The following is a 27,946-nucleotide window of genomic DNA, read 5'->3' as shown; positions in this document are numbered from 1 at the left end:
AAAGAAAGAAGAAGAAAAAGTATAAAGAAAAGAGAAAGAAAGAGAAGAAAGAAAAGAGAAAGAAAATCAAAGAAAAAAGAAAGAAAGGAGGGAAGGAAGGAAGGAAAAGAAAGAAGAAAACAGTTAGGCTAGACTACCTAGGAAACTAGACTAGCCTTCTCCCATGGTTACTTAGTGTAAGGAGCAAGACTAGAATTAGAATTCTGATTTTAAGTCCAGTGTCCTTTCCACCATGCCATAAATGCTCAGGGAGCATGAGCTCAGTGTTAAATAAACGTGCCAATATTCCAATGTCATCTCTACCATATTTCTCATTTTCTATATTCACTTGTATTTTTATTTTTAATGAAAATTTTTATAAAGTAAAACCCATAGTTAGACAGGCAATTTTCACATCTGTATTCTCTAAAGAGAGTTGCCCAATCTTTAAAACATTGTCTCTTCAATCTCTCCTGCTGGCCCTCATTTCTATCATTTGGTCAGCTATACACCTCCAACCCTTTAATGAAAGTTGCCAATTTCCCATGATGTAAGGACACCAGGCAAAGTTCCAGGATTGGCAGCCTCCTGCTGCTCCCTTCTTTACTCTGGAAAAGTACAGGTTACCCCACAAGTCATTGGACAGATTTCCAGTAACCATTTGAGATAGTCTAACCCTGATCCTCTCTATACTTCGAGAAGTATTGCTCAAGATATTTTCTTACCTGATTTCTTGTATGTTTGATTATAACCTGGACAGGTTCCTGAAGATCCCGGATACTAATGTTTCCAATACTGCACGCCATCACATAGCTCACTAACTTGTCTCGCTGAGTTTCTACATCCTTTTAAAGAGAACAAAAAAACAATACCTTACACGTACTAGTCCAAGTACACACTTTTATTTTATTGTAGCATTCCAAAATAAGCAAACAGTCAGCAACTTTTACACTTAAGATCTCCATTATAAGAATGTCCTGTTTATAAGATCAAATTGCTGGCTTTCCTCATGGTGCTCTGCTATTTCCCTTATTATCATAAATACACAGGGAGAACATATTGTAAGGCAATTTTCATGAAATTTCACTCTCAATGACTACATTCGAGGCTGGTCAGTTATTGACAATGTGAACTCATAAACAATGCAAACTCATAAAAAGTTGTGAACAGTTAGATCATTTCCTTTACTATGCCAAAAAAATGAGACTGCTTATCTTTTGGAGAAACAACTTTTATAGGTAGGAACGGATTATGGTGTAATTTTTTTTTTGTCTTTGACTTTTACATTCAGACCAACCACTTGACGTATTTATTAATGGATTACATCTAACTAATTTTGGCGGCTCAGTGACTGATTAAAATATATATTGTTCCTTTTGATAAATATTTAATCTACTATGTAAAATTTTAACCACAGAACTGATTGATTTAACTTATGCTTCAAAAAAAAAAAATCAGCTGGCACTGGAAACATTACGATCTCTCTTCAAAGATATCCCTTCCTATAGAGGAAACATGGCACAATGTATAGAGCACTGATTTTGGAATCAGGAAGGACTAGGTTTAATTATCATCCAGCCTAGACTACCTATATAACTAGACAAGCCCTTCTCCCATGGTTACCAAGTAGGGGAGGCAGGACTAGAATTAAGGTCTTCTGATTTTAAGTCCAGTATTCTTTCCACAATCCAGTGATGCCAGAATAGTCATTTAACTAGGTACATGACCCTGGCCAAGTAATTTAATTTATTTGATCCTTATTTTCCTCATCTATAAAAGGAGGGGGTAGAAGATTAAAATATCATGACTTTGCTGCTTGCAGCATTTTCCCGAGTTCTTCCATAGTTCTGGTTGGGTGAAGACCGGGAATCCACCATAGGCCCTCCTTCTTCACTTTCTCTTAATGCCATAAGGACACCAATGGAGCTCTTGGACTGCCCATTTGCCATCCTTTGTACTTGTCTTTCTTCCTATTCTAAATTTCTCTGATGGCATTTTTCAGTCGCATTCTTCTCTGAAGCTCCTCATTGGTTGTTGTTAAAGCCTGTTATTACCCAATAAGAGCCTCTTTCCTGTCCTTTTCATGGAATTTATTTTTGATTCTTCAAGGAATGGTTGCTTCCACGTCTTGCAGCCATATAGCTACCATTGTAGAAAGCTAGTATTGAAAAGAGTTAACTTTATATCTAAGAGAAATGTGGGATCAATAAAGGAGTTTTGCAGTTTCCTCCAGTCTGATCTTCATCCATTGGTCCCTTCTATTCCACCTACACATATTTGGGGAAGCTATATAGACTGACCAACCAAATGTATGTCATCATCTGGACAATATCATCAACTTCATCAACTTAATCTTGTTGCAGATGGTTAAGCCAAACTCTTATTCTTCTGTAATGTTCCAGGTCGAGTTGAAAACCTCACTGTATCAAAGGGAACTCTGAAAGGCTGCACCATTCAGAAATATGCACTCCTCAATTAGGACTCTGATGGATCTCCTCTGCCACAAGATTAAACATTCTTGACCAGCATATACATTCCTATTTTATTCCTAATCTGATATTTATGAACAGGAAATTATCAAGAAGCATTATTTCCATCATATATGGAATGATTTTAATGTTTGGTGAGGGGCATCATATTAGAAGAGAGCTATAATTAATCAAAAACTTCCTCAAATAATGAACACAATAGTTCTTGTACTGGCTATGTTATTCAGTCAAAAGGGAAATATAAAGATGTGGTCCATAATGTGTCACTTTCCTAGGCCTGCTTATTCCCTACAAATACACTTAACCCAGATGCATACAATTCATGTGTAGCTAAATCTCGTAAAGATTTTATATAGTTAATGGTAGCTCATTTTCACTTGGTTGTGTTTTTACCTGTTAATAAAATCTGAAAATTTCCTCCATGCTTTTGGTATCATCTTCAGATACCTTTTTGAATTAGACTTGTAATGCCCTCATAGTCATATATATTCCAAAACATACAACTGATCCCATCTATCTACTTATTCCATATTTATTCTATTTTGTGCCATTTCTGCCTTCTCTATAAGATCTTAGACTTTAATTTTTGAGTCTAAATGTTGTGGATCCATTGTCATTGATGAGAAAAAAACTTATTGATAAAATTTTTTGCACATCTCCCTTTTTATTCTATTTCATATAATTCCATTTTTATCCTTAAATGACTTTGGGATGACTCTGCTTAATTGGCTCTTTTGTCAATTTTTAAAAAATGGTTTAATTCAGTATGTTTCTTGTTTCTGATATAATACTGCTGAGAACCACCCATAATCCTTCATAATATTTTACAAATATGTGTATATTTTAAATTGTCATTGGCCTTGACTACCATCTCTCTCCACTTCATAATTAAGTAATACACTTAGGAACAAGAGCACTTTATTGGCTCTCTTGGTCGTCTTCTTGTGTCAAATACACCAATTAAACCTCTGTATAAAATTAATAGATGTCAATGTTATCTCTACTGGCCAGTCTCTATATTTAATTTTTAATTACTCATTTAAATAGTTAAGGATTGAGTGATTTCAGTTGCATGCCATATTTTTCCATTATTCTTCTTCAATTCTTTTTTTCTAATTCTGACTTTTGCTTTTAAAAAAGCGGTCTAATTGTACACATTTTCAAGTATAATTCCCTCATTTATGATGAGTATCAAGCCTACTTTTGTAAAATACCAAGGTGTCTTTAATCATTTCAAGAGAACATAAAATTCTTAAAATAAATTCCAGATGAGCAATTTTAAGGAAAAATGAGAGTAGGGAAAAAATTAATTGTTTTTAGGATGTCACAACTAATTTGGACAAGAAGACATCCTGACACATCATCCTCTAAATTTCACTGTATATGCCATTAATCTGGCAATGTTATGCACTGTTTTGTAAGATCTGCTCACTACATTATTGATCTTTTGATTTAACTTTCTTTATGCTTATGACTTATCTCCCAAGATGGATTGTAAGCATCTTTAGGTCTGAGACCATACATTATTTTCTTCACAATATGTACTCTCTTGTCTCGTGTATTAAATGTATTTCATATATTACTTGATTGATTCCTAAAGTCAGTGAATCATGGCAGTAAGTTATACTTTCTCTTACTTCTTTACTACATTTGTCTATTGGAAAGGCGATAGTGAAGTTTTAAGGTGTTGAAGACATTTTCCCCCATTGTAATCTGCCTTGAGAAATTTCCATTTTTCTCTTGTAAAAGTCAGGTTTCCTCTGAAATATCCTACATCAACCCACATTTCATTATTTAAGAATCTTTACTTTTAAAAACAAAATATTTTAGCGTAGCTTTTCTAGATAAGTTCTGTTTTCTGAGGCCAGGGGAGGTCATGGGTGTTTGCTGGCAGATTACTCTCTAGGATCTAGAAACAATGCCAATAAAAATGGTAATGTGTGCTCAGCACAATAGCAGCCCATTCTGAGGATGTAAAAGAGCAGAAGGTCATTTGAAATACTAATAAGAAGGCTGATTAAAGCCAAGAATGCTGCTCATTATAAAAACACTACTTCCTTCCGAATGAAAAAAAAAATCCTTTCCCCTCACTTGGTGAATAGTTTTCTTTAATTCTGTAGGCCTTGCTTATTGTTTCTGAGAAGATTGAAACTAATATTTAGCTTGAAAAGAAACTGTTTAAAGATACATTATGTATTTTATTCTATGATTTAATCTATATTTTATATATCTTCTAACTTGTAACCTCTAGTACTGAACCTAGTATTATCTTCTAGTTTTAATTGGAATAAGCTTATTGTATTAACAAGAGGAAAATTGTCTTAAGACAAGTATTTAATACAATTATGTTCTTTATTTCCTTCTTAAATTTTTCTCTAGTATAAGCTATATGTATCTTGTTTTATAACATGACAAACAGGTAAATATGCATTATATGATAAAATATGTACTACCTATATCACACTACCTACCTTCTAGGGAGGGACGATAGATGGGAGGGTGGGGAGAAAAGAATAAAATATTTTTGAATGGAAGAATGTTTCCCTTAGATAAGCATATTTATTATGATTTGTTACCTATATATAATAAATCATATGTATTATATTATTGTTATGTTACATATGTCATAAATAAAAAATAAATCATGACCCCTCCCATAAAAGAGAGAAAAGGTTATTTTTCTATCATTTAGAATATACTTAGCTCTAAGAGATGGAATTTTTTTTGTAAAAGGCCTTCTTAGAGTAAGTAAAATTAATTCATTATATACTTGCCTGGAAAAGTCCAGTTTTGTTGAAGAAAGTAAATTGAGCTCTTCTAACTGATTCAGATTCTTCTTTACTTAAATTCATAAGTAAACTTCGGGGCAAAATGACAGAAGCCAGAGAATTCACTTGACCTGTCTCAAAGTCCATCTAGAGACACACAAAAAGAATAGTCAAATAGTTGCAATAATTTAATCATTTAGCATGTCTGATTAATGTTGTTGATATCCCCCAAAACACAAATAAGTCCTAGATCAATTGTTCCCTTCACAAACATACTCACTTTATCATCTATTTGGATACGGCCTCTCCTGAGAAAGACCTGAGACTAGTCTCTCTTCATACTTTTAAATGTTCAGGATTTGATTATATTCATTTGAACAAAGGAAAGTCTTCAAAAATTAGTAAATATTCTCAAAAAAGAAAATTAGATTTTTCTTCTTTCAAAGCAAAGTTATTAATTCATCAAAATTTCCCTATTCTTTGTAAAATAATTTGTGGTTTGAAAATATCCAGGGGGGAGAAAAGAGGAAAAAAAGAACTCTGGTTTAAGAATAAAGAATATCTATGGAAAGAAGAAAGTTTAAGTTTCATGATTTTTATATTCCAGCACTCTGTACTTATATCAGTGATTAAGTGGCAGAGAAGGACTGATTACAATAGAGTCAACTTCCCATTTAGCTTTTTGGGATAGTCTTAATAGAATGAATTGTCTTTGGCAATGAAAAAAATAAAAACCTACATTTCTCCTTGGTCTTAAATGCATACCTTCACTTAGGGAAGAGAAGATTACTCTCCATATGCTAGTAGAATAGCTGGTTGTCTATTTTGTTACAGCAGTTATAAAACAGTACAGCAAAGTCCATGTTTAAATGTGTCAAAGTGGTCATAAAGTGAACACATCAGAACTTCCACTGGCCCCACTCTCAATATGCTTTAGTCATTCCTCTCTGTTGTAGGAATGTCTGCCTAGCCCATCCTCATCCTTGATATAATAAAAACACAATCATACAATATGACTTACACAGATGACTCTCCTCTTCTGTGAGAGGGAGAACTGACCTCAACAACTGCAGATGAAATATTAGATAATTAAACCACTTTTTGGACAATCCTCTAGTTTTTTATTCATTAAGCAAACAGATACTCCCATGCAACTCTATACACAGACACTATATGTCATTTTTGCACAGTCTAAGAATTTCCTTTCTGGTACTAAATCTTTAGGATTTATAATCCATAGAAACAGGGATCAAAAGGAAAGCCAGACTGACTTTTTCCCCCTAGAGAAAGTTATTTTTTTCCAATGGTTCAGCTGGAATAGAACTGCCTTCCAAAGAACTAAAGATGACCATCCTATCAAGAGTAATGGAAATGCACATGGTGGTTATGAACAAGCTGAAATATATTAATAAGCATCAGCCTGGCAGAAAAGTGAGAGTAAAGAAGTCATCAAAGTATTTTCTGACAAAAATAGCAAAGCTAGCTGGTTAAATAGCAAGAGTGAGGGATGGCAAGTGGATGGTCAGAGTGTTCTACTTCCCACTCTTTAACTTATGGGAGGAAGAGAGGAAGGACTTTAGCATGTTGATTGGACCCACTGTGACCAACTTTGGGGAGAATATAGCAATAGTTTCATGGGCTACATAGGCATGGATAGATTGGGACCTGAAGTAATGGAGAGAACTCTCAAATTGAAGAGATCACAAATCCATGTGAATACTGAGAATTTAAGTACTAGTCCAGTTGTCAACCTTTGGTTATAGGTTTCCAAAGGAAAAAAAATAAATTTTCCTTAAGTTTATGCCTAAAAATCACAACTTTTTTGAAGGATACTCAACAATTTTATCCTACTTCCTACAGATCAAAAATGTCTAAATGATTTTAGAAAGTTTTGAACTTATCCTACTTTGTCTTTATGCTCAAAATTGCTATATTTATCAACTTGAAAGGAAAGAGGGTAAATATCCAAAACATATATACATATCTGTATTTCATAAGGGCATAAATGCCATAAGCTCATACCTGGAAATATGAATCATTACTGTTTGGAAGCCCAATACTGAAAGTTGAACCTTCATATGTCTCTGGCGTCAGAGATGACACCCCCAGAGCCAAATTTCTAGTTGTGATATTCACAGGTACTTCATTACTTAGCTTTATCTTAAAGGCCAACTCATCAATGGTTTTTAAAGCCCTAAAAACATCAAAAACACCATTATCATCATTATCATTATTAAAGAGTAAGCACAAGGCACTTGCATATACTGGGAACTATATTGCAAAGCAATTAAAAAAAATAAAAGTCTGGGACGTTGATCTTCAATGGCCTCTATTAATATCTTGAAAACACAACAAACATACCCATAACAGCAACAAGAGATGGATGGGACCTTGAGAAAAATGTCTGGTCTAATCCTCTGTTTTTAGGCAAGTAAATCCTAAATCAATAAGGACAAATGCTGGTCTATCTTTGTCTTAAACGTTTATCTCAAGGGATAAAATATAGTCTGGAGTATTTTACATTTGCATGAAGAATGAGAAAAGAATCTATTACTTTTATTTTAACATGTATACTGCTCTTTGTAAAACTGTGGATGGACTATTATCCCACCAACACTTAGAATGCATTATTTTTATCAAAACAAAATGTATTTAGGGAAGAAATCAGCACTTATTCATGGGCAGTGACTTAAAAATTTTACCAAGAATTTTCTTTTTAGCAAAACACTTAATTTGATGAGTATGTTCTGTTCTACTGAGGAGTGTTTATTTGCCTGTCTGGATGACCCGGGAAGAGCAGGGGCATTGTGTAACAATGGAGGCAGGCCACTTGCCCAGGGGTGTGTAAGGGCTTTTATAACAGAGCTGCTGGCATCCAGGGATACCCCCAGTGACCTTCAGTCAGAGTCCCTGGAGTAGAATCTTAAGACTACTGATATAAATTCCATCTTACACATGGGGAATCCCAATATTAGTCTTTTAAAGAGCTGTATAAATTATACTCCCAGGGAACATATAATAAAAATTATTATTAGCCTTAAAACGTTTCTATGTTTTATTTATTACATTAAAATATAATAGAGTTGGGGAAACATAGGGATAAGAGATGATAGAATGCATTTAGAAACTTATTTCACAACAGAGCTCATCAATAGAGCTAGCTGAGGTGGGGGAAAAGCCTATTTTAAATGTAAAGCGATGGTTTATTTTTTATTACAAAAAAGTACTCATTTGTGAGGAAATAAAAATGATCATTAACTAAATAAAAATCTCAAGATGAATTCTATAAATTACAGGGTTGGGGGCAGAGCTAAATTACAACACTGCTTGGTATAAGCATAATTTTTGGTCCAATGAATCTTAAAAAACACATTACTCCCAAAATACGCTGCTCTAGTCATCCATAGTGCTGACCCTAAAATTAATAAGTTTTTTTAAACTCTTAAGCTATGTAATGGCTGTGTTTTTGCAAAATATTTACTTTTAGACAGTATGAGAATTACAAAATTTCCCCAAGTTATCTGATTAATATTTTAAATGAAAATATTGCTAAAGTAACAAAAATTATATTTAGGCTTTTTTTTTTACTTGACAATGATTGTCACCTTGGTTTTGTTAGTCCTTCATACTCTATGTATCTTATTCCACTAAAATTCTCCTATAATGTTTCATCATAGCATAGGTCCAATCCTGGTTTTCCTAAGGCTACTACAAGACAGTACAAGATTTAGTTATTTTGTTCAAGCTGGAGAAGCTAGGTACAGGACAAAGGGATTATTATTACATGTTTTGGCCAGTTTCCCATGAACACCAGCTACTTTTGTGTGGGATGATTTGATCTGCATTCATGGAGTCACCACACATCATGATAAAATCACAAACCCTTGAAGTGGAAAAGTAGATACATCTCACAGGATGATTTTTTGACATGTTACAGAAAGCATGCTCTTTAGGGAAATATTGTTGGGTGGGTATCATGTGATTTATGCTTATCATTAAAATTTATGTCAAACTAGCATTTCTTTAATTGCCCCAGTCCTGAAAGAAGAAGAAAAAAAAACTACTTACTCAGAAGAAGATTCCAGCAGTTCATTGTCTGAACTAGTTAAGATATTGGAAAATATAGTCATTACAGTTGAGCCTAGAGTTATATCAATGTTTTCTTCATTATTCACAATTTTTTTGAGGTATTCCACAATACTGGTTATGTTGGCTGAGGTGAGGGTTTGTCCTTCACTAGTGAAATTTAGAAGTTCATTGGCTAGTTCATTTGTAATTCCTAAAAATATATATTTAAAAAAAACAAAGAGCACATGAGAATTTAAGATATTTTTTCCATCTGATATGGTTATGATACTTGCCAATATAACCACCCCACAGAGTCATTTTGATGATGAAATGATGACAGATGATAATTAGCAAAAAATATATAGGTTAGATAACTATGTACTAGAATGACCTTACATTGAAGTTTAGACATTTAGCATGTCCTTTTTATATGTGGTCTTCAGCTTCATTTTATATCCTTTTAACATTCATAAAAGGCTCACAAAAATTTGGTAAGTGACAAGACATTTCATCTACTGGCATGGCTGAGGAAAACTCTGAGGGAAAACAATAAGGCACCATGGGGCAGCTAGATAGCTGACCTAAAAGCCAGGAAGAAATGGATCCAAGTTCTGCCTCTGTGCCATATACCTGCAACTGTTAGTATTCTAAGCAACTAAAAATAAAAGTTGAGAAAGAAGTGCTGGCCTACAATAGGAGAAGGAATTTTCTCACCTGAGAGTTCCCAAAACCAATTACATCATAGCTCTAGTCTTTATTGCAGAGAGAAGAAACCCATTTCCTTGACCCCTACTCTCTGATAATAATTCTTCTATATTAGTAGAACTGCTTTCAAATGTTAAAGAAATAGTTAAATGTCTTTTCACATCTACTTCCTTTTTAATGATAATTACAAATTTAGCTTCCTAACAGACCTGGGAAATAAATAATTTATTTAAAACAATGACCTTTTTTGGTGCTACCACTTATTTTTTATTTTTATACATAACATAATATAACATATGATAATTTTGGTACAGGGTGGGAAACAAAAATAAATGTCATTATTGGTTTAACAAAAGAAAAAATACTACTTATTCACTTACCTGCACAATTTGTTAAATCAGGAGTTCCCCAGTAGGTTTTGTTTGTTGTATCCTGATGACTAAGAAACAAATGTTTATATTTCAATCCACATTCATGTAAACCAAAACATTTTCTACTTGTGAAACAAAGAACTTTAAAAAGAAATTAAGAAAGGCTTTTTAGAGCTTCCTATTAATTTCTAAATAAAAAGCTTTATGATAAAAGGCATAATCAATAAAAATAATCCTAAGCACATTTGAAAAATGGAAGCGTAAGCTTCATAACAATGTAAGGAAGTTCAATTAGTACACTCTGCACTGTACTATATTGCAAAGGTCTGCCAAATGAGCAAACCCCCACCCTTACTGCTAACATCCCATTCCACCCTACCCCTCCCATTATACCAATTCCTCAATTCTAGACATCCAAACCCAGTGCCTTATATGTGAACTCTTTCTCTTCTTACTATTCTCACCCAATTTGACCTATCTCAAAGTTCTATTTTTTGATATTTACTTCCACTCCTTCCACTTTCCCCAAGTTTGCCACTCACCATAATTTGCTCTTTAATCCCCTTCTGGTCCATTCCTATTCTCCTAATTCACCACCCCCAATTTTGTCTTTATATCAGTGTTGATACCATGATCTGTCACTTTAATGGTTTAATCCTACCATCTAAAAAAACCATCAAACCCCAGGTATCTAGGTTCTTTCTTGCAGCATTATCTGCTACTACTTGGTTTAGCAGAAATTAATCCTTTGCAGATCTGAAATTCTGTGAATTTTCATGGTTCCTACATGCAGTATATCCAAGCCAAAGGGTGAGTTTTATCACTGCTAATCAAGGTTAATGTCTTACCAAGTTCGTGATGCAAAATAGCCAGGCTTCCCTTTACATGGCTGTATTTGGACAGCTGGTTTTGTGGTTGACCATTTATACCCTTCAGGGTGTTCATTTTCTGGACATGTCCCTGTGTGAGAAAAAAACACAATAAGATTCATTTGAATTAATTCATTTAACAGGAAGAGTGTTCTAATCAGGTTACCATCTTTAAGACCTGGATCTGGAACAGGTCCTGGAACTGTTCCAGTTCTGCCTCAGGCACTTAACATTTTTGTGACTCAAGTTTCCTCATCTGTACAATAAGGGGATTGGACTTAATGGCTTTGAAGGTCCCTTCCAGCTCAATATTATTATCCTAAGATCATAAACTCATCTCATTAAGTGTGTGTGTGTGTATGCACATGTCCTTGTCTTGTTAGACTGCATTCCTTTTCCATCAATAATCTCAGTTGCATACACTTTTAAAATTTCCATGAGGAAAAAATACAAATGTAAATATAAAAATTAAGTTATCCCACACATGTGCAGTTTGGATTTAAATACATGTACATGTGCCTGAATGTGCAAGTGGGTGTGTTGTGATACCAAAGAAAGAACATGAGAATTGGAACCAGAGAATTCATGTTTAAAATCTGGCTCAATGACTATCTGGGTAATTCTGGCAAAGTTAAGTACTCTAGAATTTAAATTTCTCCTTTTTTGAATCGCGGAATTAGGTGAGATAACTGTTATAATCCTTTCAACTTTTTGAGTTCTATAAGCCCAATACCCTGATGTCCTGGTACTGGACTAATGTTTACCAGCATTTCCCTAACTTCTTTCTTAACCACTCATAACATGGCTTAGGCTTGGGTTCCTTCTCCTTCCCACCTTTGAATGAGATCAGCTTTCCCTAAAGAAGACAAAATTATCCTTGGGAACTTGATTGGCTTTGGCTTCCTAGATACCGCTTCCTAGTCACCCTAAAAGCATAAAAAGTCACAGTTGTGTCCCTCAGACTCAGTAAATTTGTGAAGACCACACAGACCACCATATCATTAATCACATCCCACTCTGATCACCAGAAAGATGTGTTTCTACCTGGTGGGGGAGTGAGGATAATGAGAGGCGCTAAGTGCCACCTTATTCTTATTTCATATCCTTGCTGCTTTACAAAAGAAGATTTACTTTTGCTCTAAGACAGCAAGGATATATGTTTATATACACACCGAACAATTCAATGACTTGTCAATACCTCATTCTGGCTTAACATGGAACGTGGGTTAAGAGTGTTGGCATTAGTGTCACCTCCTACATGTGTGTATATAACAATAACAACAATGATGATGATGATGATGATGATGATGATGATGATGATGATGATGATATGATTATCAACTAGGCAGCATTTTCTATGTGCCAGGTACTGTGCTAAGCACTTTACAACTGTCATCTCATTTGATCTTCACAACCCTGAAAAGTAGGTGCTCTTTTTATATCCATTTTACAGATAAGGAAATTGAGACTAACAGAGATTAAGTGATTTGCCCAGGGTCACACGTTCAAACTGTAAACCTCAAAATTTCTTAGACTTATAAATGTTGGAAATTTCACCATTGGAAATTTCATATTTGAAAAATTTCCTATTGATAGTGGGTCTTGACTATTGGAATGTGAATCCCATTGGCATGGGAGGTTCCTTCTCCTTCCCTTCTTAAGATTACTTTAGGACAGAAACCCTTTGCTGAACAATGGAAAGGACTCTGACCTATGCTTAAGCATAGAACAGGAATTTCTTTGAGTCATGATTGATTTTGGAATTGATACAATGGAGATACTTGGAATCAATCTCCACCCTACTCAGTCCTAACAGGATTGAGTAAGGGCTGCAGCCTAGATCAAAATTTAATTATTCCAATCTCTACCCTACTCAGGTTAACAGAATTTAGAAAGGGCTGTAGCAAAGGATCAAAGATTTAATTATTTGAAAATATGACCTTCAATAGACATGTGCAAAGCCTCTGGGCGGTCCTGGGTTAAGCTAGAGCCTCCATTGGCACAGGGAAATTGATGGACAGTGATTGGTAGATGTGAGAACGGAGGGGAGGCAACTTGGAGGTTTTCCTTAAAGAGAGGGGGATCGGAAGACTGGAGGTGGTTGAGGAGTTTGCCGGAGTGGTTGCAGTGTGCTCTGAGAAGCTTGCTCTGAAGGAAGCTGAAGGTGGGGGCTTCTGAGACTGTTTCTCCATTTTGGTCACGTGAGTATACTGATCTTTTTTCTTTGCCCCAGCTATCTAAGGGCTTGGGCCTTTTGGCCCAGCCTAAACAGAGGGGATATTTAAGCCCTATTCCCTTCTCTCCCTTTTTCTCTCTCTCTATCTCTAATTCCCTTCTTACTCCTATTGTAATTAAACTCCATAAAAGATTTACTGCTGACTTGAGTTTTCATTTAGGAATTACATAGCTGAATTCCTTGGCGACCTTAAATTAATATATATCAGTCTTTTAAAGTGATTCCCTTGTCACAAAACTCAGCTTTTTCTGACTCAAGACTCAGTATTTTCTCTACTACATCACCTATGTATGTGGGTGTATACGCTGAGTCCTATAAGTCTAACAAAGAGATGTGTCTACATACACAGTGACATACCACATGGAGAGGAATGTCCAGTCTCTTCAAAGATAAATATAGTATCTATCCTCATGTGCTCCATGAATGAAAAGACCAAAAGTACTAGATCTTCATTTTCCTTGATAAGATACCTCAACTGCCAAACACAAAAGTATTTCATATAAGGGAAAGAGCAATTACTGAAAACCAGGAGACTTGCATATTAGTCCTTGTTGGATAAGTTTTTGGAAGAATAAGGAACCCAAGTTCACATACATGAAGAGTGTCAAAGAAGTATCAGAGAAGAAAAGGAGCATTTCCCCTCAAAGGCACAGAGTACAGTATGGTCTTGCTGAGAGTGAAGAGTGGAAAAACTTTATGTTATATAAACCCCCACCTTTTGTTTCAATGAACATTACTGACATTTTCAGGGTCCAAAACATTCCTATTCAGATAGAAGTTCTTTTTGATGTCGTTTTCAGAAATAGGTATCAAACATCCTTGCAGCAATGTCCCAATATGCTCCTGGAATTTTGGAGCAGCCATCCTTATGACCCAAAATCTTGCTTCTCTTTTGGAGATTACCCCATTTAATGTCTCCGTCTAGCAAGCCCAGGTTATCCTGATCCTTACATGTCAAAGTGGGTTGCTTAATATATGTTTGTATGATTTAATCTATTAGGATCAGGATAGCCCTTAAACAGAACATATTTTATTTTTGTGAATGGATCTGGATGAACTAGAAGTATGTTTTCAGGAGAAATCAATAGAATAAACTCAAGTTACTTCTGTCAATTCTTTTCATAGTTGATATTAGGCATGACTTACAATATAAACTCAAGGAGAATCACATAATTTCTGCAGAACATCCACATCTCAGAGTTACAAAGAAGGCCAGAAGCAACCAATGCTTTGTAGACTTTGTATTTATCTTAAGCCATGATGCAGCATTTATATTACAGCCTGCCTACTATTTTCTCAAAGGATTTTCTAACTCCTTTGGTTTGATTTTATTTTCCTTTTATCTTTATTTTTTGTTGTTATTTTTGGCAGTTGAGACATCAGTGTGTCTGATAGTGAAATTCTCTGATGCTTTTTGCTTCATATTGCTAAAGAAAATAATTATAGTTCAATATGCAATTTCCCTGATAATGATTTGCATGAATTGTTGTATACATTTTTTAACAAATACTTCATCTCCTATAATAGAGTCCAAGTTTTTTGAGAGCAACAGTCATGTCTTACTAATCTTTGGTCACATTCCTTTATCTCCAGTGCTTAATAACTACAATTAGGTCCTGATTAGCATAAAATTCAAAATTCCCTAAAGTGGTTGAATGTGTTATAATTCACAGTATTTGAAGCTATATTTATGTAAAATATGGTAACTGGTTACAGTCCAGTGGAAAATAGGCAGTGCAAAGTATGCAACCATTTCATTGGATCCATTATTCTCACTAATTGGGACCTGGCTATATCTTGTGTGTAGTAGGTGCTTAATGTTTACTATACTGAATCACTTTTCCATTCTTTCATCAGACCCTTAGTTCACAATATTCACTGACTCTACGAGATTCGTGTTATTTGGTATTTATTTCTGTATTATTTCTTCAAATTCACAATTATAAACCCTGAGAAGCTTCTGAAATCTTATATTGGAGAACCAACAAGTGTATACTTTTAGACTCCCTACAATATATTTAGGTAGAGTTGTATGAAATAGATTAAATAAGAAATTCCTAATTTACAAAGATTCTTTGTTCCATCCATGATGGAAAGTATAGTAGTCAATCAGAGGGGATCAGAAATTGAAGCTTCAGATGCTATTTAGTCTAACTTGCTTATTTTAAAAATGAAGAAATAGAGGCTTACAAGGAACAAGTCATTTGCACCGGATTGCAAAGCCCTTTAGAGGGAAAGGTCAAAAGCAGTTCTTTCAGACTCAAACACTTTATCTGCTGTACTACACTGCCTCTAGATCTTTGAACTTAACACAACATCCACAGCAAAACAAATAGTATAAGCATCTTTATGGCTGCTGGGTGAATTTACCTATTTTAAAATATTACCAGAAATTCTGATTGTGTCAAGAGCTCTTAAAAGATATAGGGACAGGGGTAGCTAGGTGGCTCAGAAGATAGAAATCTAGTCCTGGAGAAGGGAGGTCTTCAGTTCAAATCTTGCCTCAGACACTCTCTAGTTGTGTGACCCTGGGCAAGTTACTTGCCCTGCCCCACCTATCCCTTCCTGTCCTTCTGCCTTGGAACCAATAGTCTTAGTTTAAATTCTAAGATAAAAGGGAAGGGTTTAATTTTTTAAAAAAGATATAATTGAGAAGTCATGAAATTGCACATTATTTTTTAGGATGTTCATGTTGTATATGATGAGGTCTAAAATTATAATGTAATTTTGTTAATTTACTCATGATGAAGTATGTCCAAGTCTTATAAAAGCTATACACCTTATCGTGGGAATTTTCAGTAAGCCACTAGATCATGCATCTTTATGATTTTTCATACTTCTCAGAAAGTTGTTGATTTCCTCAAAATTGTAAGAACTGTATTTTTGACCTATCATATACCTTTGGTTCCACAACAAAAATTCTTACAATTTTATGTTAACAATTCCATTAGAAAATAAACGTCTGAATATTATTTTATCTTTTCAATTATTTTTAATCTATATTTTTCAATTAATCAATTTGAGGAAGAAAGGAAAGTCAGTAATATCTGAGAGTTCACTTAACCATAGATACCCTGTCTAGCTTATTCATGGCAATCAAAGGGATTTTGTTTCTAAGTACAAAGAGCAATTAGGTATAGGTTTTGTCTTAGAAGAATACCAGAGAGACTTAAGAGATGCTAAGAAAAAGCTAAATATTCAGAAACTAAGATTAATTTAAAGCAACTTACCAATTTGTTTCACACTCACAGTATACAGCCGCAAGCCATCACCTAAAGATTCATTGCTTCCTAAGAGCTTCTCCTCAATGAGTTGGCCTTCCAAGCTGATGTTATTGGTGTCATTATAAACTAAAAGGGCCCAAATCATCAACCTGGAAAATAACATTTTCAATGATGGGATTAAAAAATGGGTGAACATAAAATATTTTCCAGCAAAAAAACAAGGGAATGTGTACATTTAATGAAGCTCCACCCAATAAGCTTCTTCCACATAACTTTAAGAATAAAAAAGAAAATCCAAAATAATCTCTGGGCATTAGCAGGAGGTAGAAGACATATCAACAGGTTTATTTTAAAGGGTTCTCTAAGTCAACAATGATTACTACAATATTTTCTTTCTCAAAAAGGTCTTGATTCTTTGTCATGAAACAATATCTGAATGATGTTTTAATAATCACACATGGATCATGCCATTACATAAATAAATTAATTTTCCTCAAATGTGAGAACATCTAAAATTGGAAGCTTTTGAGGCCTAGAGAGCATGGATTTCAAAGTTTAAAGTGATGACTCATTTAATGGTATATTCAGTTCATAAAGTCATAGTAGTTAGAGGTGGAAGTCACCTTATAGATAATCTAATTCAATCCCATTATTTTCTATTTGAGGAAACTGAGGCACTGAAAATTTTAATGACTTGCCAAAGGTTACAAGGTAGTAAATAACTATGCTTGAACAAGTTAAACAACTTCAGTGAGACCAAATGTTGTCATATTGCCACATAAATGTACTATGTAGGCTCAAAAATGCAATACGTTAAAATGTTTAAAGGAGAGTTTTATTTACTTTATCCTTTAGTCATATGTGGTCCTAGGCAGTAATGACCAAAATCCTTTAGAAAATAGCCTTTAGAAGCTGATGTAAATCTATCAGAAAAATACAATAAACCAAAAAATGTAAAGGGCATTAGCAATGATAAAGAAAAAGTATTATTTTAATTTAATTTAATAATTTTTAAATTTAAGATGAAATCTATTCAAAAATTAATCCATGTTTAAACATATTCCTTATGATTTAACTTATAGACCATTTGGGATATAAACACTTTACAGATTCTTTTGAATAACTGTTGGTGAGAAAGTAATACCATAGTTTTCTTTGCCTGGACATTCATCAGAGGAATAGATACCTGATTTTATATTGGAATGTTACTCCTATTTATAAAACTATTTGAAATATTACTGTTTCTATGAAAGGCAGTCTGGTAGAGGGGATAGAGAGCTGATCTCATACCAGGAAACTACTCTTCAAGTCTAGCCCCTGACACATTATAACTGTGTGACACGGCAAATTATTTAACGCCTCTCAGAGCTCTAGGCAATTGTTGGAGATTGTATATTGTAGAGAAGATACTGACCTACATTCCTAAGGGAGTTCCCCATAATAATGAAATCACAGATCCAGTCTCTATTCCTACAGATGACTTAAAGATTAAGTATTACTTATTATCCACAGTTCTTTATATTCACAATCATGTGTCTTTAGGATAATAATAAACATTCATTCATAATATTTTATAGTTTAAAAATGATTTACATACATTTTTATTTGAGCTTTATAACTCTGGTATATAATGAAAATAATATTTTATAGATAGACCTCCCTATATCTATTAAATTAATTACATTAACTAAATGAAATTAATTTAATAAAAATAAATATACATATTAAATATGTATATTTAGACAGAGAGGACTGCAGAAACACATGCGCAACAGAGAAAGAGAGAGTGGAAGAGAGAGAGATATACAGAGAGAATGAGGGAGGGAGGAAGTAGGGAGGAAGAAAAGGTGGGAGAAAGGTTGAGGCTGAAGTAGTTGGGTGATACAATGGGTATAATGTTGGAACTGAAATCAGAAAGACATGAGTTCAAATATGGCCTCAGGCATTTACTAAGTTTAGGAAGGCAGCTGGATAGCTCAGTGGATTGAGAGACAGACCTAAAGATGGGAGGTCCTAGGTCCAAATCTGGCCTCAGACACTTCCCAGCTTTGTGACCCTGGGCAAGTCACTTGACACCCATTGCCTAGCCCTTACCACTCTTCTGCCTTGAAATCAATTTATAGTATTGATTCTAAAGTTGAAGGTAAGGATTATTTTTTAAAAATGACCCAGACTATCATTTTGGATGTGTCTAAAATATAAAATAACTCTCGAATTCAGTAGCAACAACAAAAACAAAATGAGACAATCTTATTGGCATGATTTACCAAAATAATTGGCTGTTTTCCACTTTCAAATATTTTTCAAATGATTTTAATGTCCTTCTGAGGCAATTTGAAAAAAGAAACCTAAGACTATTTTGTGTTGGGAATGTAGTATAGGTTGGATAGATACATGTATAAAATAAAAAAATTCAAGTGCTCTGGGATAGTTTCTCTTATGGCAGGAATATGGTTGGACTTAGGTGCTTTATACATTTCACTGCCTATGTGATAATTTTAGCATGAACTAGAAATTTGAGATCATAATGAAATTTCAGGATCCTATTTTTTCTTTGGATGAATCTTTAATTTTAATTTTTCTTGAGAGTCTTTTAAAATTTAAAAAGAGAAAGACCATATTATTGAAAATACATTTTCTAATACCACACACAATAATTCAGCCATTTTTATATGCCTTCAATACTTCTTATCGAGCATAGCGGTCTAATAAGTGTTCATTCTTGTTATATTAAAAGCCCCATCTCCATAGGGGAAAAGAGTAGATACTAGTGCTGAAAAGTGAATTTGTACTTGACATTTCATGAAATATTATCTGCTTTCAATATCAATAACCATCTATTAAACAGATGCTATGTTTTAGGCGCTATGCTATATGCTGGGGAATACAGCAACAGGGATGAAGTGGTCTTTATCCTCAAGGACAATACATTCTACAAACAACATGTACAAAGATAGTTAAATTTAATATAAATGTATATATATATATATATGTATGATTTAGCCATGCTCTTTGTGGTGGCAAAAATTGGATAATGAGGGGGTGCCCATTGATTGGGGAATGGCTGAACAAATTGTGGTATATGTTGGTGATGGAATACTATTGTGCTGAAAAGAATAATGAACTGAAGGAATTCCATATGAACTGGAAAGACCTCCAGGAATTGATGCAGAGTGAAAGGAGCAGAACCAGGAGATCATTGTACACAGAGACTGATACACTGTGGCACAATCGAATGTAATGGACTTCTCTACTAGCAGCAATGCAATGATCCAGGGTAATCCAGAGGAACTTTGGAGAAAGAATGTTATCTCCATCAAGAGAAAGAACTGTGGAACCAGAAATGCATTAGAAAAACATATGCTCAATCATGTCATGCGATAAGGATGTGATTAAGATTTTGATGTTAAAGGATCCCTCTGCTGCAAATATGAATAACATAGAAATGTGTTTTGAACAATGATATATGTATAACCCAGTGGAACTTCTTGTCAGCTTTGGGAGGGAGGAGGAGAGAGTGAGGGAGAGGGGGGATTATGAATCACATAACCATGGGAAAATATTCTAAATAAAAATGTTAAATAAATAAAAAGAAAGAAAAAATACATAATGTAATATATATGTATATACACATGTATATGTATATGTATATATATATATATATGATATTTGGGAAGCAGGGCAACAATAACCACTGGGTTAATCAAGAAAGACTTCTCTGAGCAGGTGGCCCTTGAGCTGAGCATTGAAAAAAACTAAAGATTCCAAGAGAAGAAAGTGATGAGGGAGAGTGATCTTCTCATGGGGAAGAGCATGTGGAAAGGCTGCAGAACAAATTACAGGTATGTGGTACAGGAGCTGAACCAGTTCATTTGGAATATGCAAGGGATGGGGGGGAAAGGTGGAGGGTATGAGAAAGAAGGAGTAACCTGAAAACTGATACTATATTTTAATTATGAACATTATATTCTTTTATAGTGACTACCAAATATGCAATCTGAATAAGAATTGGAGCATAACATTTTATTTGGCATAGAGTCAAAATTATTCTTCAATATCAATTTACTTTCTAAACTGTTTTTATATTAAAGCATATTAATAGAGACCTTTTGAAGGAATCTTACGAGCAACAAAAAACTATTATTTCAAAGGTAAACCTTAGAAAGCAAAATTGGGCCAAGAACTTATAAAATAAGTGGTTTTAAAGATAGCTTTTCTCTGATTCATAATATCTTTTTATATATGTGACCACTGCCAAAGGAATCACTCTGGCTTCTATGAAATCAGAAAGGAATGGATCCTCTAGGATTTTTTGAAAAGTCAAATAATTTATTCTTCCTTTTTGTGAGGAAAGGGCTGCAGTGACACTGATCACTGATTGCCCAGGATCTTTGTTCAAGATCCCAGTACCTTACGATTTAAACAAAGTATGAAAAAAGAAAAGTTATAAGAGACTGGCTAAATTTTGTGGTAGAGGATCTAGAATATAAATTAAAACACTGACAATATTGTTACCTTTGATCATCTTCAGTACTTCTTTTGACTTTTATCTTCTCTTCTCCGGTGTTCATATGAAGACTATAAATGTAAAAGGATATACTGATTATAATTATGAACGAACATTTATTGAGTACTATGTACAAGGCACTATGCATGTCACAGATATAAAAAGGTATGAAATATAGTCCCTCCTCTAATGGAGCTAATGGGCTGGATGAGAGCTAAGAAGTGAGAGCTACTATAGTTAATTGTTTAATTTAATTTCAGAATAATTTCTTAATAAAACTCTTATCCATATTGGGACTGGACCCAAGATTTAATTGTTTTAGGGAATTCCTATTGAGAAAACTCCCTCCACCAGTTCAGATTTGTGCCAACTCTTCAATGTAGAGAGTAGCCTGGAGCACTGAGAAGTGACTTGCTCAGGATCACTCCATCAGTTTTTGTGAAAGGTAGGAGTTGAGATCAAGTTTTTCTGACTCTGAGGCCAGCTCTTTCTCTCCATTATGCTAAGCTGCCTCTCTCTCATGCTAAGAGATAGGTGGCAAAGTATCCCTATTCCCATTTCATAAAAGAGGGAACAGAAGCTTGGAAAGGCAGTTATTTATGCACTGCAGGGCCCTTGAGTTCTAAGTCCAATGTTTTGTGGGTTTTTTTGGTTATACTAAGCTAACTCTTAGGGGAGCCACAGAAGTTTCTGGGAAGAGGGATGGATACACAGAGTAATATTTAACAGGACTAGTGATGTATGTATACATAGGTTTAGATATACATGCTTTATCATGTATGTTGTCTTATACAAATTATAGATATTATAGATGGTATAGATCTTTAAAAGAAGGCGTCTTGCTTTTTCATCTACTGAATAGCATATTCTACCATTTACCTGATATTGACCACATAGACTGTATAATTCCAATTTTGGAAAGTCGAGTTGAGCTGAAAAACACAACATAATAGTTACAGGGAGAACGGCTGAGTTGTTTTGTTTTTGTTTTTTTTTTTAAGAAAAAAACTTTCAGTTAAAATAGATTAATTTCTTCAAAATGGTAAATTCTTATTAGGAAAATAATAATAGATTTACTCAGCCATGACTATATAAATAACTGCTTTGTGATACTAGTGTTTAGGTTTTAGAACATTAACAGGAAACATCAGTAAAACACTCATCTTTCTCCATCATCTCAGTGAACTTCTCACTGAACCTCAGGGGACTGGGACAACTCCAAGGAACTCATGATGAAAAGGGCTATCCACAGGAGACTGGATGCAGATTGAAATATACCATTCTTCACTTTATTTCCTCCATGGATTTTTCTCTAGTACATGCAGTATGTGTCTTCTTTCACAACATGATGAACATGGAAATATTTATTATATGATAACACATTTACAATCTACATCATATTACCTGCCATCTTCAGGAAAGTGAAAGGGTAGAAGGGATCACAAAATGTCAGAAAAGGAGAGCTAGATAGCACAGGGGATGAATAGAGCACCAGGTGAATGCTCTAGAGCTGAAAAGACCCGCCCTCTAACATGTTCTACCTATATTCTGGCCTTAAAAATTTCCTAGCTATGTGACCCTGGGCAAGGCACTTAAACCAGATAGCCTAGTTCTTGCTGCTATTCTGTTTCAAAACTGGTACTAAGATGGAAGAAAAGGGCCAAAAAATGTCATAAAATAATTATTAAAATTGAATAAAAATACATCAGGAAAAATAAAGGATGCAAAAGAGATGTTTAGGGTATAATATCAGCAAGGTAGTAGTAATCTACTAATTTAAATTAATATTCCTGGAGAATACTCTATTCCCTTTAAGTAGAATTCATTCATTTATTTATTTTACTATATTTAGTTCCTAATCCTATTACATCTACTTTTTAGATGTAACAAATGAACCAAACAATCTTTGGAGACTATTACCCAACCAATAAAATAATATTTAAAACTTAGTTTTACAAAAAATAAAGTATCATTTAACTCAGAATATCTTGTCACTAAGATTCTTATGGAAAATTTGGGAAATAACAAAAAATAAATGTATTGTTCCCTTCTCCATCCCCACGAAATTAGACATTTCATGCTACTCTCTAATATTTCTCTTTATGTTGTGCCTTTCATTAAGAAAGACATTAGGTTTATTCTTGAGTTGCAAAAGGGGGATATAAGGAAGTACATTTATGCCTTCACTTACAAAAACCAAAACAAATAAAAGTTCTTGAAACATTTACTTCACTATTCCCTTTTTTTAATTAAAGGAGTTAAATTCATCTAAACCTAGGAGAATAAGTCATGTCTATGCTTCACAGGCCTTAAAAAAACAGTTAGAATTAAACAAGTTCAAACTGAGAAAAAGCTGTTTCCTCTGATTATGCAGTACAGTTTTATTTGAATACAATAGCGTAGTTTTTTTAAATGTGTTTTTCTTATCCCTTTTGATATCTGATTTCAAAAAAAGTTAGGGAAAAGGGAGGTTCTAGCTTGTCTAATTATGATTTGGTTTCACTCATTTTCTGAAATTTGTTTAAAGGGAAACTTTCTAAAAAATATGTTAAATCCAAAACTTTTTGACTTTTGATGGAGTAAATTAATATTTTAAAAGTTTTTCAGTTATTTGGAAAACAAATACTTCAAAATGAAAGATTTTAAAAGAAAAAAGTTTGCCTTTGCATCTTCTCTTTTATTTTTCTTTCATGTATTTTTTAAAAAAATAAATAGAATTCATTTCCAAGTAGATTAGCACTTCCCTCCCCTTCCTGAATCATAGGAGACATCCAGTAGACAGATATGTATATATAGTTCATATTTTTCATGTTTCCATTTTTTCAGTTTATTCTCTAGGGGCAAACAAATATGTAGTTGTACATAATATTCTCTTGGTTCTACTCATTTCTCTGTTCATTATCTCATGTAGTTCTTTTCATTTTTTTAAATTAGCCTGCTCACAGATTCTTATGATACAGTAGTATTCCATCACAATCATAAACCACAATTTGTTTAGCTATTCCCCATTTGATGACCATCTCCTCAATTTCCAGTTTTCTGCCACCACAAAGAAAGCTGCTATAAGTATTTTGGAACATAATAGTTTCTAGTTTCTTTTCCCTTTTTCTCCCATGTTTCTTAGTGACAAATCAATATTTGCTTTTTATCATATGTGGGTTGTTTTAGAAAATGAATTTTTGAACAACCTTTGACTTAATTAATTTTATACATTTATCATTTTACAAAGCTATGGGATCCTAGGAAATTTCTCAGTATAGGGACCTTTTTAAGACTAGCTTGCAGAGTAGGTACAAATCTATGTTAGCAGAGGAAATTCATTCTTGGAAGTACTAAAGACCCAAGTGATGAATTTCTCTATAGGAGCAATAAAATCACACATGATATTTCCCCTTCCCAACAAAAAATTAATAGAGATTTCTTTGTTTCATCATATCAGGAAAAGTCTTGTTCACCAATGTTTGAATATAAAAAATGTATTTTAAGTAAAACTATATGGTAAACATTTTATATTTAGCTAATTACTTGAAAAATACAGGGTAATCTTTTAAAATGAAATAACTTTTAGAACAAAAAGTAAATTATTTGAATCTACATTTGTAATAGCTAAAGAAAATGCTGGTTAATATTCCTAGAAGTAAAGAAATTTGGAAAATATCATGACTAATATTAAACTCTTTAAGACCTTCTCTCTTCATTATCTTTGAGGATCTTTATTGTGTGATGTATAAAACATGTGAAATTAAGTCATACCTATAAATCAAAATAATTTATTTACTAATGACCTGTAATCAACATAAAACCTCAGAAGATTAGCTCTAGAAGAAGAAAAGTAAAAAGAAACAATTATCTTCTTAATAAAAAAAATATTAATTCAGTCACAGAATGGTGAGCATGATGTTATATGGTTTAGAGGAGTATGATTATGTTTACATATGCACATATATATTTGCACAAATATCTATATGTGTATAGATATATATGCACATACACACATATATCTTTATATATACATATATCTTTATATATACATATATATACACAGACACAGAAACATATGAGCATACATGCTTCTCCTCTGTACCATATAACTAAATAGACATATAAACACCTAGAAGTATAAGTATATGTGCACACATATAGTCTTCCATCATACCATATAGATGAGTATCCAGTACTATGTGGCTGAATTTTTGTGTCTTTTTCATAATGAAACATTTTTTCACTAAATTTTAGGTGGAAGTAAATATAGATTTAATTTTAAAATATTTGTTACAAGGCAATATTTATATAAAAAAAGTATTTTCTTAGGTCAATTGTTTTTCTTTATTTTTGTATTCTCAGCTATAATTTTCTGATGTTTTCTACTGATTATATTCCATTAGAAAATAAATTATTGAGATATTGCAGGTATATTTTCATTTTACCAATTTAATATTTTATACAGTGAAGTCAGGATCTTTAAATAATCTCTCTGGTGAGATAGAAGGCTTTAAAATAATCTAATATGAGTTATGAAAACACACAAAACCACAATTAAAATATATTGCAAATGTTCTTCAATTCTGAGAATGATATCTAGCATTTTCATTAGCTATAACCAATCAATTCCAAAGAAATGAATTTTTTATTATTTCATCTAAAATTAAAGAAGCACATGAATGCCTTTTTCTAGTAATTCACATTACATATATATATATAGAGAGAGAGAGAGAGGAAAATTCATTTTAATGCTGTATCATTTGCTTGTTAATATCAATTTGTAATATTCCCTTCTCTATCAAAAGGCTATCACTTACACTAGGTTCAAAGGGATGCTCTTCCCTGGGCAATTCAAGGAATATCCTTTTCTTAAGGTAACTATTTGGTACCTAGATTGGACTGGACTTCACCCAACTGGGAACCTAAGTTCTGTTTACTCTGTAAATAGGACCTGGCTTGATTTAAATTCCACTCAAAGTGGGATGAGCTTCTATTCCTGTCCTCCTCATTAAAGTTTGGATCATAAAGAAGAAACTAACCAGAGTGAAGTGTTTTCCTTGCACAGTTTGCTGGGTGCTTCTGAAATCTTGTAACCAGGTCACTTTTTCAGCTAACCTTAACTCCTCAATAATGGAAATCAGGAGGTACTGAGAGTTTTTAGTCCACGCCCTCCTTAAGTATCCCCCAATTTAGAGTTGCTTTTTTCTGGTCAGAGAAGATCTATTAATTTGTTGTCAGGAAAACAGGGGTTAGTTAAGATTATCCAAGACCCTGTCCCTTGGTTTTTGATTACTGAATCATTGACAATTAATTCACTGATTACTAGATAGACTAATTAACAAATTCATTTTTCATACCTAGAACTGTACCTCAGAATTTTATTCATCACAATATATATGCATATATAAAACACATATACATATATATTCTTGAGGATTACAAAATATAGACATTGAGGGATCTTTTTAATATGACAAAAAATCTATCTAAACACAACAACATTACATGCAATAGGGATATACTAAGAAGCTTTCCCAATAAATGCAAAAGTAAAGAAAGATTGTTTTATTTTCTTGCTAATACTGGGTTGAGTTCTAAGAAATGCTATAATATTAAACTATATCAATAGGAGTAAGAAATTAAAAGTATTAAGATAGGTAAGGAGGAAAGAAAACTATCCCTATTTATGTATTATATCACAGTTTACTTAGAAAATTTTAGGAAATTGACAGATATGCTCATTTGAAATAGTAGCATTCACAGGATGCATAAGAAATCCACAAAAATAAAAATCATATCTATATAATAATAAAAATATCCTGGAGACAATATTAGAAACTTAAGTACCTTTCTCAAAGGAAAATATCTTCAAAATGCAAAAAAAAAAACATTAGAAATTCAATGTCATAAACCATATTTAACTTCTTTATAAATTCACTTACAAAATGTCCCTTCAAAGAAATAAAAAGCAACATAAATCTCTGAAGGAGTATTCCATGCTAATGGTTTGGCTATACCAGAATAGTAAAAATGACAATACTATGAAAATTAATTTACAGATTATTAGTCTAACCCAAAATATGGAGAAGCATGGAAAGACTTATGGGAACTCATACAGTGTGAAGTAAGCAGTCAAAAAGCCAATATACACAATGAATATAACAATGTAAATGGAAATAGCAGTAGCAAAATGATCAAGATTAAATGATGGGACATTTTAATGACTAAATTTGGCTCCAAAAATGGGCAGCTAGGTGGTCCAGTGGATAGATTGGCACACCTGGAGTCAGGAACTCATCTTTTCAAGTTCAAATCTGGCCTCAGAGATGCACTAGCTGTATGACCCTGGGCCAGTCATTTTTTGCTTCAGTTCCTCATCTGTAAAATGAGCTGGAGAGGGAAATAGCAAACCATTCTAGTATCTTTGTTAAGAAAATCCCAAATGGGGTCATGAAGAGTCAGACTGAACTGAAAAATGACTAAAAAACAACTTGTTCCCAAAGAAGACATATAGGAAGATATGGTATAGGTATGGAAATTACATATTATGTCAGATTTTTCATGTCTTGCTTAGTTTTGCAAAAAATTGTTCTCTTCATATTAATTCACATCAGCATCTTCTCTATAACTTACAGTCTAGAGCACTTAGAGGTCAAGTGCCTTAAGTCACAGAGTTTTCCTTTAGTCAAGACCAGACTTGAATCTAGATCACCCTGGTTTTAAAGCTTTCCCCCTAGCCAGTGAAATA

General features: G+C 33.5%; 1 protein-coding gene across 4 annotated transcripts in view; it reads right to left on the bottom strand.

The window, feature by feature from the left end:
* ADGRG6 (adhesion G protein-coupled receptor G6) overlaps positions 1-27,946 on the bottom strand; it is a 197,876-nt gene that overhangs the window by 44,712 nt on the left and 125,218 nt on the right. For all 4 annotated transcript variants that reach the window (XM_007484642.3, XM_016428924.2, XM_007484639.3 and 1 more), the window contains 9 exons: positions 22,096-22,148; positions 21,225-21,287; positions 16,716-16,858; positions 11,229-11,340; positions 10,390-10,448; positions 9,305-9,515; positions 7,259-7,430; positions 5,243-5,383; positions 705-824 (listed from right to left, as the gene is read on the bottom strand). In XM_007484642.3, coding sequence (XP_007484704.2) covers positions 705-824; positions 5,243-5,383; positions 7,259-7,430; positions 9,305-9,515; positions 10,390-10,448; positions 11,229-11,340; positions 16,716-16,858; positions 21,225-21,287; positions 22,096-22,148 — 1,074 coding nt within the window. The remainder of the gene's footprint in view (positions 1-704; positions 825-5,242; positions 5,384-7,258; positions 7,431-9,304; positions 9,516-10,389; positions 10,449-11,228; positions 11,341-16,715; positions 16,859-21,224; positions 21,288-22,095; positions 22,149-27,946) is intronic.

Source organism: Monodelphis domestica, chromosome 2 (assembly GCF_027887165.1).
Source record: "Monodelphis domestica isolate mMonDom1 chromosome 2, mMonDom1.pri, whole genome shotgun sequence".
Classification (NCBI taxonomy): Eukaryota; Metazoa; Chordata; class Mammalia; order Didelphimorphia; family Didelphidae; genus Monodelphis; species Monodelphis domestica.
The sequence above is the reverse complement of the archived record's forward strand: the minus strand, read 5'-3'. Positions and strand labels throughout refer to the sequence as shown.